The sequence below is a fragment of the Drosophila gunungcola genome, unplaced genomic scaffold (assembly GCF_025200985.1).
Source record: "Drosophila gunungcola strain Sukarami unplaced genomic scaffold, Dgunungcola_SK_2 000018F, whole genome shotgun sequence".
Taxonomy (NCBI): domain Eukaryota; kingdom Metazoa; phylum Arthropoda; class Insecta; order Diptera; family Drosophilidae; genus Drosophila; species Drosophila gunungcola.
The window spans coordinates 984,773-1,001,643 of record NW_026453200.1 but is presented as its reverse complement, the minus strand read 5'-3'; the positions used below and the strand labels follow the sequence as shown (position 1 = coordinate 1,001,643).

Genomic DNA, 16,871 nt, shown 5'->3' with positions numbered 1-16,871 from the left:
ATATGGAAAAAGTAGCGGCAACAGAATTTTAAGAAATTCCGGGATAATATTGTCTAAACCTTCAGAATACGATTTTAGTTTAAGGATACAGTCTAAGACATTACATTCATTGACGCACTCAAATCTCAAAACTATTATCACAGTAGGTTTGATATGTCAGGTAGTTATTGCATCTAGCCTCAAGTTGTGAAGATGCTCGGCAAAGTACTTCAACATCAACGTAGTGGTCAATCGTTTGCTTACATTTCCCTATTTCAAGGTTATTCATTTCCCTTCCAGTATTTTTTAGCGGAGGCAGAGTTTTCAAATTTATTTTAAAAGTGACCGTGCTAAGAATTTTTTATTGTTTTGGAAACTGTCTAATTTTAACTGTATCCTATGCGATTCTGTTTTATAGCGCTTCCACATCTAGAAGGCTTGATCGCGTTCGTATAATAGACACTTAATTTGTTACTAAACCAATGGTTTTGTTTAGGTCTAAACACTTTTCTTTTAAGCTGAACACATTTATTAAACATATATTGCAAGTTAGTGTTAAAGACATCTAGTTGACATTCAACTGAAGGGCTTTGATAAATAGGAAGCCAGTCACAAGCATCAGTGAATTCATTCCCTTTATAGTCCCTATAAGTAAACTATTCTGCGATATAGTCAAGTCTTATGTCATAGGTCAGATAACTCGAATTCCATGTCAGAAGACAATTGAAAACCCTGATAAATTTACTTTCCGTTCAAGAAAAGAGTGATTTACGGAATCAAATGCTTTACTATAATCAGTGTAAGCAACGTCAGTCTGAAGGTTATTTCTGAGGCCATTTATAACATTGAAGTGGTCTGCAATATCAAAGCACAATATCAAAGCACACAACTAGGAACACCGTCAGGACTTGTAAAGCCATAACGGCGGCAGGCGGTATATCCGAGTCCGAGATAGTCGGCGCCATCTTGAAGGTGGTGCAGATCACAGGAACGTCTTTGGCAGGCCCAAGATGGAAGGGCGCGACAAGGAGTATTGCTTGATAGCGACGCTGGACATAAGAAATGCCTTTAAATCGGCGAGATGGCGAACTTTAAAGTGCCCCCTACCTCCTTAAGATAAATAGGAGCTACTTCAAGGCCAGGCTCCTGCACTTTGAAACTCCAGGCGGGCTTAAATCAGCTAAAAAACATTGGTGAAGTTCCGCAAAGGTCCGTTCTAGCACCCATTCTTTAGGACGCGATGTACACGTAGTCTTTCGGCTGGCGCTACAGACCACATCGCTGTAGTCGTGGTGGAAAGGGAGCTCCGCATAGCCGAGGAAATGTGCAACCAAAGCATCGAGATCATCCGGTCATGGATGGACAGAGAGGGCTTGAGTTAGTCCCTCAGAAAACCGAGGCTGTCCTGTGCAGCAGCAGAATGAAAGTCGAGGTCGCCACGATCCGCGTAGGCGACGCTGTCGTTAAATCCGCCAGGGCCATTAGGTATCTTGGCGTAAAATCCGCCTCAGCCAATCAAGACCTCTCGCGCATCATGCTGAACCACCGAGGACCGAAACAGGCGAGTAGACTTTTGCTCACCAGCGTCACGATGGCTAGCCTGCTCTACGCCGTACCGGTCTGGGCGAAGGCTATGGATAAGCCGCCTGTCGGCTCTCAGGATATGCTGTGCATTTTGAACGGTGTCGGATTAAGCAGCGTACGTCATCGCGTCATCGTGGCAGCAGAACAGTCCAGAACCATGGCCCCCGCGAAGCAGTGCCTCGCAGCGGTACCGCCGGAGCTACGACTCGTTCTGCTTTTTCGGCAAGCCAAAGGTTATTTCTTGTTTGAGCTTTACACAATAGGAAATTAAATTTCTTTTATCCGCAATTTCCTTTAACTAAACATTTATGTTATTAATTTAACAAAGTTGCTCACCGTCACAATTTCCAGTTTCCGCATTTAATGTGTAGCCCGTGCCGCAGCTTTGAAGACGCTATAAGGAAATATGCTTAGTAACAGAAAAAACATTTTCAACAATGTTGAAATCTACCGTGCAGATATATGATCCGATTGTGTTATCACATCTCTGAGTAGGAAGGCAGTTGTGGTTGTTTATCGAACATTCATTGATGTCTAGGGGAAGTGAACAAAAATTAGCAATTCCAAAATAAATGTCAAAACTAACCTACCAACGCACTTTTTCAGAGTGGCATCCAAGTTAAATCCAGTTTGGCATTGGCATAAATAACTGCCTAAGGTATTAATGCATTCTTGATGATTATCACTGAGACAATTGTTTGTTGTGTTATTATTGCATTCGTCAATGTCAGTACAGCTTCCGTTTTTTAAACTAAAACCACTTTCACATGACTGACTCTTTTCTGCAAAACAATTAGAGCTGTCATCTTTGCATTCGCTATCATCTGAGAGAAGCGTATCTGTAAAATTATTGAAAATTATTATGTAATTATAACTAAATTTTATTTATTTGAAAAATGTTATGTAATTTTTGACTGTTCTCTAAACGACTGAATCCCAAATTTGGTGAATTTTGGTCATCTGTTTGACAGCTGAAAATTAAAAAATGATTTGTCTGAAATATCAGCAGTTCAGCTGTATTATAATTCCAATTACAATATTTAGTAATAATTGATTAATGAATTATCGATTTTTGAAGATTCTTATCGATATGCGCTTTATTATTTAACTGCCCGTCGGTCAGGAGCAGTTCAATGCTCCAGAGAGGCCACCAAGGCTTGAAGTTTCATCGCCGTGGCGGCGTGGATCACATCTTGCAATTCTGAGAGATGTTATTGCCAAATGGTTCCAAAATGGGAATGAATTGAGAGTTAGTCACAGCACAATAAGAACTAATAAGTTGCTTTGTTTGAAATAAGACACATGTATGGAAGAACCATGAGTGGATGTCTGCAGCCGGGATAGAAATCTGAATGAGTTTGATAAAAACTAATGTCAGTCATTTCTGCATATTTATACAAGAAAGCTCTGCTTCTTTTACATGAACGGTATGACAAAAGAATTAAACAGGCAGATTCCTATCCGCTTTTTTATATTCCTTTATTTTCCTAAACTATATTAACAAGAAAAAATGGTCGAACAAGTGATCGAAAATCGTGCGGGACTGTCGCTAAGCAGTGCTTCGCGAGAATGATTGACCATCTATTCTTACTGCTGCCACCTCGGCCTCTCCAGGTTTCGCAGCGTCTTCATTATGGCCGCTGCGAAGTCAGCTGTCATTCTGGCTAGCTAGTATCGCTGAAAGCAGGGTTTCGGCTTTACGCTGACTTCCGTGAAGTCCTCTAGCACTTGGCGCTCGTGGTAGGAGTCTACTACGCCATGCTTCCGGTTTATCCAGGACCTAGTGTCCGGGAAGAGTCTTTGCGTCCTGCGGCCTTTGGCAGAGTTGTCTCACCTGATTTGCCACCTGTTGTTGCTCCTGTCTCTGTTTCTAAGCTTTGCCTCGGCCCTTACTCTGATTTCTACCGGCTCGCCTCGGCCGCCTATCTTGCGCACCAGTTCGCTCAATGGAAACTGGATTGCCATATCAAGAGCGGGTTGCTCGATTTGATTTTAACGTTCTTAACAGTCAGTGCTATTCTATGTATTTGAACAGGTGTAAAACCGAATTTTCAAATAATTCGAAGCAGTTTTATAACTTTGTTGATGTCAAGCGAAAAACTCCGCCTTGCCTTCATTAGTACGATTAAACTCAACTGAGGCGTCTACTGACCCTTTAATTGCTGATTTATTTACCAAGTTCTTCCAACTACCTGTAGTGCGGATTCTTGTCTAAATTCAGTTTACCCTTACAATTTAAGCAGGTGAAATTGTATTTTTTTCTTTGGTTATAACAGAGAGTTCTTTCTTAAAGGATTTTTAGACCACAACACCGACATACTCTACAGGGCCGGACGGGCTTCCTGGGTGCGTGCTTAAGTGTTGTGCCTCGACTATTTGTAAGCCGATTCTTAAACTGTTTCAATAATCTACCTCAACATCAGTTTTTTCAACTATCTGGAAAAAAGGGAGCAAAGTCGGATGTTCAAAATTATAGAGGTATTTCTAAATTGTCTACCTAAAGCATTTGAGCGCATTATTACTTCGCATTTGCAACATGTGTGTTCCCCACTAATATGACCTACTACATTATGTTATTTGTGATTTCCTTGCGAACTCGAAAACTGCCCACTATGCTAATGCGAATCTGATTTCATATTAGTTTGTTTTAATTAGGAATACTTTTTAAATTTAATTTTTAAGAAATAAGTGTTGTGCCTCGACTATTTGTAAGCCGATTCTTAAACTGTTTCAATAATCTACCTCAACATCAGTTTTTTCAACTATCTGGAAAAAAGGGAGCAAAGTCGGATGTTCAAAATTATAGAGGTATTTCTAAATTGTCTACCTAAAGCATTTGAGCGCATTATTACTTCGCATTTGCAACATGTGTGTTCCCCACTAATATGACCTTATCAACATGGTTTTGTTAAGCGAACCACGAACCTACTTGAATTGACATCTATTATAGTTAAAGGATTTAGTTAAAAAACACAGACTGATGATTCTGTTAATTATTGTCTTCTTTTATTTAAATTAGATCAGCTCGAGTTTTCGAATAATCTGTAAACTTGGATTTCAAGCTATTTGAATGGAAGAACTCAGAGGGTTATTTTTAAAAACGCAGTTTCCAATGTGAATAAAGTAACATCTGGAGTGCCTCAGGGAAGTTATTTGAGTCCATTGCTATTTACTTTAATCATCAATGATCTTTCTACTGTAATAACACATTCTCGAGTATTAATGTATTCTGATGATGTTAAACTTTGTTTGTCCTATAATAATTTGCAATCGTTTTCAGGAATGGTGTCAATCTAACATCTTAAATCTGAATTGTCTTAGATATAACGTAATGACTTTCTATAGGGCTACGCCTTCATTTATAAGGTATTTTCTTCACTGGGAACGTATATATTCGGTTAACGAATTAGGAGTTCGTCTTGACCCAAAATTAAAGTTCGACTGTCTTAAAAAGTTTACTGTTAGCAAGGCTATTAGTGTTCTGGATTTATTAATGAATTTGACGATCCTTATACAACTAAAATTGAAGATAATTGCGCTCCCGTTTGGAGTCACCAGTATCAAGTACACTCTGATCAAATTGGGTCGATACAAAAAAAATTTCTTCTTTTCGTCCTTCATGGTTTGAACTGTGATCAAAAGGCAAGGTTGCCATGCTTGGAACTGTTTTATGCACAATCTTGTCAAAGGTGATATTGACTGTATAGAATTAAGCCGCTTAACTTTTAGTGTGCCTTTTCGACCAAACCGCAACTACCATTCTCTTGTCAAGACGTACCTCAAATTTTGGCTGCATGAACCCTTTCGTGTTTTTTGCAAAAACTATAATAATCTATATAATCAAATTTGCATTTAAACCCCTATCCCTGTCTTAAAAACTACAGTTTTAACATACCTATTTGCACCGTATTTAGTTTTAGTGTTTTTTATAAATTTCTCTACATTATGTTATTTGTGATTTCCTTGCGAACTCGATAACTGCCCACTATGCTAATGCGAATCTGATTTCATATTAGTTTGTTTTAATTAGGAATACTTTTTAAATTTAATTTTTAAGAAATAAGTGTTGTGCCTCGACTATTTGTAAGCCGATTCTTAAACTGTTTCAATAATCTACCTCAACATCAGTTTTTTCAACTATCTGGAAAAAAGGGAGCAAAGTCGGATGTTCAAAATTATAGAGGTATTTCTAAATTGTCTACCTAAAGCATTTGAGCGCATTATTACTTCGCATTTGCAACATGTGTGTTCCCCACTAATATGACCTACTACATTATGTTATTTGTGATTTCCTTGCGAACTCGATAACTGCCCACTATGCTAATGCGAATCTGATTTCATATTAGTTTGTTTTAATTAGGAATACTTTTTAAATTTAATTTTTAAGAACTAATTAATATTTACAAATATGTAGTGAAAACGGTTTTTATTTCTCCTGAAACCATTTTTTATAACGTTTTCTTGACCCAGTTGATGGTGCATTCTTTTAAGAGGAAATTTTAAACCTTTTTAATGAAATATATCACATGTCTGTACCTTTACTAGTTTAGAAGTTAGTTTAGCTATTTCTAACGATTTCCCGCTAAACAAGTCGAAGAGCAAACTTTTTTTCTAATGACCTACACATTTACATTTTTTTCAGAGTTATTAAACAAGTACTTAAAAAATTTTGGAAACGGACAAACAGACACCGAAAAATTTTCATTTCGAAATATACCCCACAAATTGTTTTTGTTTTTCGTTTCGCCGCGTTTTTTCAACCAAATTAAAACTGTGCTTAAAAAAAGTGGAAATTTTTCCGCGATCAAGAACTCCACTTTAAATATTTTATGTATTCCACTTTCACCCCTTTCACCTGAATCAATTAATTTTCCTAATGTTTTGGTAAGCAATCCTTATTCATTTAGCAATAACTTTCGATTGGTGTACTATTCGTTAAGATCGGACCACTACAGGCTATATGTATATCTCTCCCGCTCTTTGTCCGCATCGTCACTACATGTTCTGCCGTCCATAGGGATTTAACATACATAAAGTGCTAGATTTAGAATTTTACCCTAACTCACAGTAATTTACTTATTAGTAACTGCGATGTTCACCACAGTCCGCTTCTATTACTTGTAGAATTCTATAGTTTCCCACCATTAGTGGATAATCTCACTAAATTTACTGTCAATGAAAGTAGTGCCATCAGAATTTGTATTTCTTCTATTAACTGGGACCCTGTCGTCTCGCATACTAGTTTGGACTAGTGCTAGGATAAATTTGTTGAAGTTCTATTATTCAACATACAAAATAATGCTCAGAGAAGAAAAGAAGAATTCTTAAAAAAAAACTACAAAATCGTTGAAATAAATTTTACAAACGGTTCTTATCTTCGCATGATCAGGCAGACTGGAATAGGCACATCTAGCTAAAACGGAATTTCGCATTTCTTAATAATTTTTTTTTTAGTCAATATTTAGTAGACGTTGAGATCGCGTACAGCCCAAATTTTTTCTGGCGGTTCGTTAGTTCCAGGTAAACTAACTCTGCGGTTACGTCCGCTATGGCTTTTGGGAATTTAACAATACACTCTGAAATTGATATTTCAAATCTTTTTGCTTCTTTTTTCATGGGCATGATTCCCCAACTTTAAGTAAAATAACACCCTTATTAAGTATAGATGTGATCTCTGTGGAAGATGAGGATATTCACGTGACCATTCCGAACTGCAATGATTCGTATAATCCCGACTGCGAAGGGGTTCCAGCTCCAACAGGATTTAGATTCCTGGAGCATGTGTTGCCTGCGCAATCTGCTTCCTTTTACCATTATTAATAAATGCTACTTCGTAAGTTACAGTAAATGTACTTACAACTTTCAAGTTGCTCTATTGCCCTTTAGACTTCTAGATCCCTGCCACCATACTGGAGTCGCCTAGTGCATCTTGTTCACTCGTAGAGCTCAGTGAGATAGTATCCATAATGTTTATATCTGATTTGATGTTATTATTGATATTGGCTGTTCAGAATTGCTCGATAAAGTAGGCTTTAAGGTATCAGCTAGACTACTAAAAAAAGTGCACCCTTCTTTGTGGAAATGGAGAGAACAAATTATTCAAAAAATTAACCAATTTACATAGCCTTGTTCTATTACATTGCACTTCCACTGAACGTGCGAATGGAATTCGGCCCAAAAAGACAATTCTTAAAAAATATTTATAAGTTGTTATAGACCATAATTTGTTATTACTAGTAAAATAATAAAATAAAGTTTTCCAAATATTTTTTTTAAAAAAGTAACAAAAAAAATGAACGTTCGCTCACAAAAATTGCTTTTCCGAATTAAAAAAGAAAACAAGGTAGGAAGCTAAGTTTATAAACCCCTTCGGCTATTGAAAAATTAAAAATTTTATTAAAAATCTAAATTTTTAATTATATACGTATATTTTTAATAGCATAGAATCAATGATAATTTTCCAAGGTTGCTATGGCAGCTATATGATATCGTTTAATCTTTTTATAATATTAATAGCGAAATTCTAAATTGGTAAAATTCTACAGTGTCCAAAAAAAGTTAAACAAAAAATGCTACATAACTTTTCTAAGTTACAATTTCTTTAATTAATTATTTTAAATTCCAAATGTTTCCACGGTAGCTATATAAAATAGTCGTCCGATTTTAAACGAATTTTAACCGTAACTCCATAATAATATACCAGTACTTTATTTCGAAGGACTAAATAAAAGATGCAAAACAACAAAGTTATAATTGGTTTTCGTTTTTTTCCCAATTATTCCTAAGGGAAACAACTTTTGGGAAAGTTTCCTGAAGATAGCGTTACAACTGAGAGACTTGTTTGAGTAGATAAAGAATAAGTATACTTTTTAGGGTCGAAATGTCTCCTTCACTGCATTGCAAACTACTGACTGAAACTATAATAGATGGCATAAAAACATCAGTTACCACCAGATGTTATGCTATTGGATTGCATTTGTTTTAGACTATCTAGTTGCTAATGATGTTGATCTAACATGACAAGAAAAGGTGTTCATTGCTAATGATTGGTAATTTGTTACCCACCAGTTGGGTGAAAGAAAATTTATTTACAGATTCCTTTAAAAAGCTCGGTACGACATAAAACTTACTTTTACATTTATCGTATTCGCTATCATAGTGATATCCTACTGGACACTCATTCGCTTTCACATTTAAGCAGTGGTAGCCACCATTCGTATTGTGGCAGTATTGGGATAATTTGCACTCATGAACATTCTCCCTGCACTCGTCGATGTCGATGCATTTGTTTTCCAGTTTGTCTAGGATGTAGCCACTGGGACATATGGGGATATTCATCGGGGAGCACGTTACGTTGTTATAATCTAACGTAAATCCGGGGCGGCATTTACACTGATACGCGTCAAAAGTGTTTTCACATATGTGGGCGCAAAGGTTTTCAATTTTACCACATATGTCGTCTAGGGATGGGGTGTAAAATTAAATCACAGTTTTAAAAGATATGTTGCTTAAACTTACCATCACCGGTTAGGACAATTGTACCATTTATATCCTCTCCAGAATCTAACAGGCTCTCGCCAACATCGGTAATAGAATTTTCATTATTTGTATCTTTATCAGGTTTTAAATTTGAATCTGCGGCTTCGTAGCAACAAGCTTGGTATGATTCGATTGAGGAAAGAAATGAAAAAAGGGGATCCTTGCAGTTGACATTACTTGCTTTTACCGCCAATCCAATTTGACAAGATCGACAACATGTTGCATACGAATTTGAAGTTACATTTTCTCCTCTGTCGCAGCGAGTACCTTCCAATGCAGCAAGTCGACCTAGCTCACAATTTTGATGATCGAGTTCTCGAGAACAGCAGACATCAAGTGTAGAATGACATAGTCCGATCCAAAGTTGTGGTATTATTGTTGAGGCCATATCAATATTTGTGCACGAGGCGGTTGTACGAGCATGCCGAAGCCCATGTATGCAGCATTTTCTTATATAGTCCGATATGTCGTCTGAAAATGAATTTGATATACTTTTAAACGTATGTACTTTTAAGGAGCAATGCGGCTTGGATCATTCCCTGCTGCTGCCATAGTAAAGATCTGCTATGAAAAAAACCTATCGTTTGCCGAAGCTAGTTTTCCTTCTTTATACCTTTGAAGAGGGTATTATAAAATATATTAAATACATTAAAATATATATTCTTGGTCAGCGTCACTGGGTAGAGTCGATTTACCCATGTCTGTCCGTCCGTCCGTCCGTCCGTCCGTCCGCCCGTTTCTACCCAAAATAATATCTCAGATTTAAAAAAAGTTATCTTCCCATGGCAGGTAGTAAATAAATCGGACGATCCGGATCGGACGACAATAGCATTTATATATAGCATATACCTACGGGGCAATCAAAAAAATAAATGAAAAAAATGATAACGTAGCTTTTAATTTTTTTTTCTTCAAGATATAAATTCAGAATTACGATTTAAATTTAATTAAAATCGGGCGACTATAAAATTTAGCTCCCATTGAAGCAATCGGAACATGAAAAAAAAATGAATGAAAAAAAAATAACTTCTCTATATTTGCAAGTCATTTAACAAATTCTTTTGAACACAGTAATGATTTAACATTTCAGAATTACGATTTTAATGTTATTAAAATCGAAAAACTATTTTATTTAGCTGCCATAGGAACGATCGAATAATTAATTAAAAAATCGTCATAGCTTCAATATTTTTAAACACATCGAAAATTAGATGTTTTAAAGAATATTTAATCTTGGCAATAGCTGCAAGCGTATTAAAACTTTGGTTTTGAAAAATTCGAAGATTTGCGGAAGTTACTGGGGTTTAAAACGTCAATTATGGTCACTTTTTTAAAAAAATACCTTTTAAAAAAACAGCTCCTACAAATCAGAAGACATTAAATAAAGAATAAGTGTTATTATTCCAAAAAAGTGAAAAAAGTTTATATTTTAAACACGGATATGAAACAATTTCAAAAATTAAATATTCTTGAAAACATTAAAATTGTGATTTACTTGCGTATATGCTTAAAAACATTGATAATTTTCAGCTCAATTATTTGATAGTTCCTATGACAGCTTTACGATATCGTTTTCCGATTTAATTCTGAACTAACAAATTATTAATAAGTCAAAAAGAGTTAAAAGAAAAACAGGAAAGGAAGCAAGCTTCGGCAAACCGAAGATCATATACCATAGCAGCTATTGCAAATATTAAATATTTTTGAAAACATTAATATTACGATTGACTGGCGTATATGTCAAAAACATTGAGGCTATTCTGATTTGCTGCTCAATTATTTAAGTTCCTATGTCAGCTATAGGATATCGTTTTCCGATTTTAATAAAATTAAAAGCTATCTACATGAAACTTTCCCAAAAGTTGTCTTTCTATTGCAGGTAGTATATAAGTCGGAACGAGCCGGATCAGACGACTATGGCATACAGCTTCCATAGGAGCAATCGGAAAAAAAAATACAAAAAATGATAACTTTGCTATTTTATAATTTTAAGTTCTTCGACGGATTACGAATTACGGTTTAAATTTCATCAAAATCGGACGAGTATATCATAGAACTCCCATAGAAACATGTAACTTTTCAATTTTGTAATAATGTAGGAACGATTGGGCAAACAGACGGATATGGCTATATCGACTTTCCTAGTGATGCTGATAGGGTCGGGATTTGTCCTTCTGACTGAAATTATTATACCATTTGTAAGGATATAAAAATTAACGAGAAAGTTCTCTGGCTCCCAATAGAACACTCCATTTTGCATAACTTCGTAGCTTTTAAGTTAATTGCCTACATCTTGCTCACTTTTTTGCAAAGTATCATATTAGTTAGCTTAAATTAGTAATAGTTTTAGATTGAATTTTTAAAAAAATAGTTAATATTTTACAAATATTTAGTTAAACCGTTTTTACCTTAATCCTGAAACCATTTTTTTATAACATTTTGCTTACCAAATTGATGGTGCTTACTTTTAGGATGAAATTCTTGTCAGGGAAGCTTTAACTGCTCTAAACAAAAAAAAAGTTGCAGTTTTTGTTGGAAAATATTCAAGCAAAAAAATTTGAGGAATCTCAAGGAATAAACGTGAAAAGTTAAACAGATATCGCCCCTAACCATTTTTAACACTTTGCAAAAAAAAGAAAATGATATTTATTAAATATTAATAAATTTTGAACTATTTTATTTAGACCAATTATGTACATCACTTATCTGAACCTTTACTAGTTTAGAAGTAAGTTTAGCTATTTTTAGCGATTTCCCGCTAAAGAAGCTAGTTTTTCAAGAGGTCGTAGAAAAAACATTTTTCTAACGAACTGCCCATCACATATGTACAAATTTATTTCAGAATTCTTAAACAAGTCCTTAAAATGTTTTGAAACTGACAAACAGACATGAAAAAAATTGTCTGACGGACAGACAGACAAACGGACATGGATAGATCGTCTCAGCTCAAAATATTTACATAAAGCTTCCTTCACCCTGCTTACGAGTAACAGCTTTGTAAAAATCGTAACTAAGTGATTTATAAATTCAAAATTCAAGGAACTAATATTTAAAAGACGTCGTTTAATTTTTTCGTATGGTAAAATTAAAAATTTAAACACATTAAATTTCCACTGAAATAAGTATAACGAACTATTATATATTTAGTATTTGCGTTGCTGAAGTATTGCTATTATATGTTATGTAAAAAAAGTTTTACAATTCGGACACTTTTTGGTTTGAAATAATCTTCATAAATAAATACTTATTATTTTAAGACAAGTCACTTCTCCTTATACAAACAATAATTGTCGTTTAAAAAAATCAAGGCTTTGGCTTAAATGGAAAAAATTTAAAAAATTAGTTTTCGTTAAATAAAAACAAAAAAGGAGTTTTATAATAATTAATAAGCAGTTTTTTGAAATCGTAAAAGCCTTTATATCTCGACATTTATGGTGAACAAGTAGTAGTCCGATTTTTATAAAATGAAAACATTTCCGAAAAATTTCTTGGTCAATACCACTAGCTATAGTCGTACACTTGCCTGATTCTACGCAATCTAGTAATCTCCTCCCAGTTTAACGGCTAGCTAAATTAAATTGATCAAGCGAAATGTGAACTTAGCTAACAATTGTGAGAAAAGCTCAGGTATAGGGAACTATCCCCAAAAATTTGTTTGTTTCAGCCAATTACAAACAACCGTTATTATTGTATAATATAAAAATTAAAATTGTACTTCAAAGGAAGGTATTCAAAGATCCGTTTTTTATTTAGACAAAATTAGATTATTTTAACAAAATTAGCTTATTTTTTCTTATTGTGCCCGGTGGAAAAAGTAATAATGATCTTTTGAATGAAAATGATTTTTTTTAGCTATGGATAAGCTCACTATTATTATTTTGAACACGGCTGTGCTGATGCATGCAATAACTGCTAGTATCACATACGTACATACATATGTATGTATGTACATATACAGAGGATGAAATTAAAAAGTTTCTGCTCGCTGCACACTGCACATAGGCGTTAATGTATAGATATTCGTTTTACTTACCACTGGCCGTTGTGGCTGCCACATGCTGTCCAACGATTAATAAGCACATAATTCCACATAATTTAAAAAACATAGTACGTCCAATAAACGAAAGGAGCAACAAATAAGCAGGCCTGGCAATGAGTGAAAAAATAACGAATGTCGTGTGCATACGCTATCTGGAATTATCTCAGTCACTTAGGCACATATGTACGCATATATGAAGGCGAAAATACAATTTTAGAACAAAGAGTATTTCGGATTGAAACAGCATGTGGGCCCCTAGGCAAGTCTTACAAACATACATAAGTATGCATGTGTATATACGGCAAACAACGACATATTTTTCACGTTTTATATACATACTTAGATACTAAATACACATGGTTGCGGTAGGCGCAGCAAAAAAAGTGCTTTGACCAGGAAAAGGAGTTCCCCAACAGTAGGGTGGGTCATTTTGAGAAACCACTAGTCGTACGGGGAACGCTATTAGTGGATAATTTAAAACATAATTGCGATAGGAAACGGAGTGCATTTCCGCCTTCGTAAAACAACGAGTGGTATTGCGCCCAGTTTCAGTTTAAATTCTCAGGATCTTATTTTCCAGACCTGTTTCAGTCTTCAAATCTGAACCATTATCACGGAATCTTTGCTCCCAGTGACGCTGCACTTTACAATATGTACATACTTACGCTCTGGCCTTCGGATGCCGGAATAAGATCCGCAAAGAAATTAATGGTTTTAAACAACTTTGCGATAACTTGAGTTTCAAATCCGATCAAATCGGAAATAAACAAGAAAGGAAGCCAACTTCGGCAAGCCGAAGTTTATATACCCTTGCAGCTTTTGTAAAAATTAAATACTCTTTAAGACATCTAAATTTCGAATAATATTATATACTTCCAACATTTTTGTTGTTTGAAAAACGTGTTTAAATTATGTCAGATCTAAAGAAAATTAATTTAACGGTTGTCATGGAAATTAAAAATAAAATATCCGCTGAAGACTTGAATATGCTTTTTAATGTGATTCAAAAACTTTCTGCACCATGACGATTTTTTTTGACATCTCGAATATTAAGTAATTTGGTTTTATACTCGTTACTCGTAGAGTATTTTGTTGAAAACTATGTAATAGACATAACCAAACGTTTCCGACCCTAAGACGTATATATATTCTAGATCAGGATCAACAGCCGAGTCGATCTAGCAATGTAGGTCTGTCTGTCCTTGTGTCTGTCTGTCGGTCTAAATGAACGTCAAGAGAGACAGAAAGAACTGTTAGCGAGAGGTGGGGTTCTGCACGCTCTTAGTTTCTAATGCTAGTAACGCAGTTCGATAGATGGCGCCACCTCAGCTTCGATTGTTTTGTTAGCTGAGTCACGGGTATCTAATAATCGGCAAACGCGACTATAGCGTTCTTTATTTTTATACCTTTGCTGATGGTAGTATAATTTCAGTCAGAAGGAGGAGGAGGAGACATTTCTGACCCTATAAAGTATATTTTTTCTTGACCAGCATCAATTGGAGAGTTGATATAGCCATGTCCGACTGTCCGTCCGTTTCTACGCAAATTGTCTAAATATTTTTTTAGTCCTTCGACACATTAGCATTGGTTAAATATTTAAGAATTACAGTTTAAATTTCATTAAAATCGGACGACTTTAACATAAAGCTCTCACGGGAACAATAAAAATATAAAACATTTTTTTTTATAGTTTTTTTAAATTCTTTTTGACTTATTAATAATTTGATTTTTACATATTTTTTAAAACCAGAAAACGATATCATATAGCTGCCATAAGAACTATCGAATAATTGAGCTGCAAATCATCATAGCATCAATCATAACTTTAACGTTTTCAAGAATATTTAATTTTTGCAATAGCTGCTATTGTTATTATTATATTATATTTATTTCTTTTTATTTATTTCGCCAACGGTATTCATTCCTAAACTGGCTACTTATATCTTTAATGATCGATCAATTTATGTTTGAGATCTACCGGTAGACACAAAAATTTTCAATAGAGCTATTATTTTAAAAATTATTATGGGGTTGTATACAGTTAGAAGGCCGAAAAAAAAGATTTTTTGAAATTTTTTTATAAGAAAGCTTTTAAATTTAATTAACTAAAATCTTGTACACTTATTATGTTTTATTTTAACTGTATTTTATTACTAAGTGTTGGAAAAAATTAGTTTTTTGGAAATGAGCAACAGCTAATTTTCGGGACCTGCTCTTAAAAAAGGCGTTTTGCGGTGTCCATTATATCTTTGGACTGGATCCGCAGAAATTTAAAATTCAAAGAGATGTCGTTAAAGTATTCTCTAATCTATTAATTAATCGAAGGAATAAGCTAAATAAAGTTTTTTTTTGGCAAAATGGCGGTTTCTCAAACAAAACAAATTGTTTTTGTTTTATAAAAAAGAATTATCCGGAATAAACCTTTGATTAATTACTACAAATTTGCGACTAATCGGTTTAGCCGTTTCTGAGTAATGTTGGTTACCGACTTTGAAAACGACATTTTGAATAAAACGCGTGTAAAGTTTGTACTTTTACTTGCAAGCACTCTAAAACGGCTTTTTAAATTTGGGTGTTACTTTGAATATATTCATCGGAACGATATGAAATGTTCAGTCAGTATTCTTAAACAAAATAATTTTTTTTTTTACATACTGTATATAAACCTTTAAGTCCTCTGTCACCGTTCTGCCGCCCCTCTGCCAATGCTCAGCCACTGATCGGCCGCTGCTCTGCCGGTGGTAGCAAATGAGAGAGAGACAGAGAGAGAGAACGAAAAAACTTTTAGGGGTGTTGCGCGTTTTAGCTTCTAGTGTTGGCTATGCAGTTTGACAGATGGCGCCACCTAGGTTCCGATTGTTTTGTCGGGGAATATTTTGTTTAAAAATTTTTAGATGTGTATCAGGTGTCTAACAGTCGGCAAACTAGACTAAAGCGTTCTTTCTTGTTTTTGTTTTAGATTCTTAAAAACGCCTGGTTCCTTTTTCCAAATTGTATTCGACAACAGACTTTAAAAATATATTCACAAATTTATTTGCTGCTGCAACAAATCACGTTTATAAGAAGCATTCTGATTTTACTACTTAACTTCCTACATTTAAACAAGTTAATATACCCTTGCAGCTATTTTAAAAATTAAAGATTCTTAAAAAGATCAAACTTATGATTTACTTGTGTATATGTTTAAAAGCATAAAAGCTATGATGATTTGCAGCTCAATTAATCGATAGTTTATATGACAGCAACACAATATCGTTTTTCTATTTTAACAGAATTAAAAGCGTAGTTCTGAACTGTCAAATTGTTAATAAGTCAAAAAGAATTAAAAAAAAAAAAGCAAGAAGGGAAGCAAGCCGAAGTTCATATAGCCTTGCAGCTATTGCAAAAATGTATGGATATATATTCTTGATCAGCATCACTAGGTAAGACGATCTAGTCTGTCATCCGTCAGTCCATCTGTCCGATTTTACACCGACTAACCTCTCAGTTTTAAAGCTAGGAAGGTGCAACTTTTTTAAAAATCTTTGTAAGTCGAAACTGACCGGATCGAAGACGATGTTTTACCTGGTCCACAAACATCCATATGAACGAGCCCCGATAGATTATTTAAAACGATTTTCCGCCGCGCTGGGAATAGCTGTGAACTGATCTTACCCTCTGCGTGACGTTGTATTTAAGATCATTGGGTTTGCCTCACACAATGTTCACGTGAAACCCTTGATAAGCACTT

At 34.8% G+C, this 16,871-nt stretch overlaps 1 protein-coding gene across 2 annotated transcripts in view; it reads right to left on the bottom strand.

Annotated features, from left to right (window-relative positions):
• The window catches only part of LOC128263743 (fibulin-2), a 43,877-nt gene extending 30,447 nt beyond the window's left edge, over nucleotides 1–13,430 (bottom strand). For both annotated transcript variants that reach the window (XM_052998881.1, XM_052998882.1), the window contains exons 1-6: nucleotides 13,136–13,430; nucleotides 9,082–9,573; nucleotides 8,694–9,023; nucleotides 2,154–2,402; nucleotides 2,015–2,097; nucleotides 1,900–1,957 (exon numbers count right to left, since the gene is read on the bottom strand). In XM_052998881.1, the coding sequence (XP_052854841.1) occupies nucleotides 1,900–1,957; nucleotides 2,015–2,097; nucleotides 2,154–2,402; nucleotides 8,694–9,023; nucleotides 9,082–9,573; nucleotides 13,136–13,286 (1,363 nt within the window). In that variant the 5' untranslated portion in view covers nucleotides 13,287–13,430. The remainder of the gene's footprint in view (nucleotides 1–1,899; nucleotides 1,958–2,014; nucleotides 2,098–2,153; nucleotides 2,403–8,693; nucleotides 9,024–9,081; nucleotides 9,574–13,135) is intronic.
• Between the last annotated feature and the right edge of the window lie 3,441 nt (nucleotides 13,431–16,871).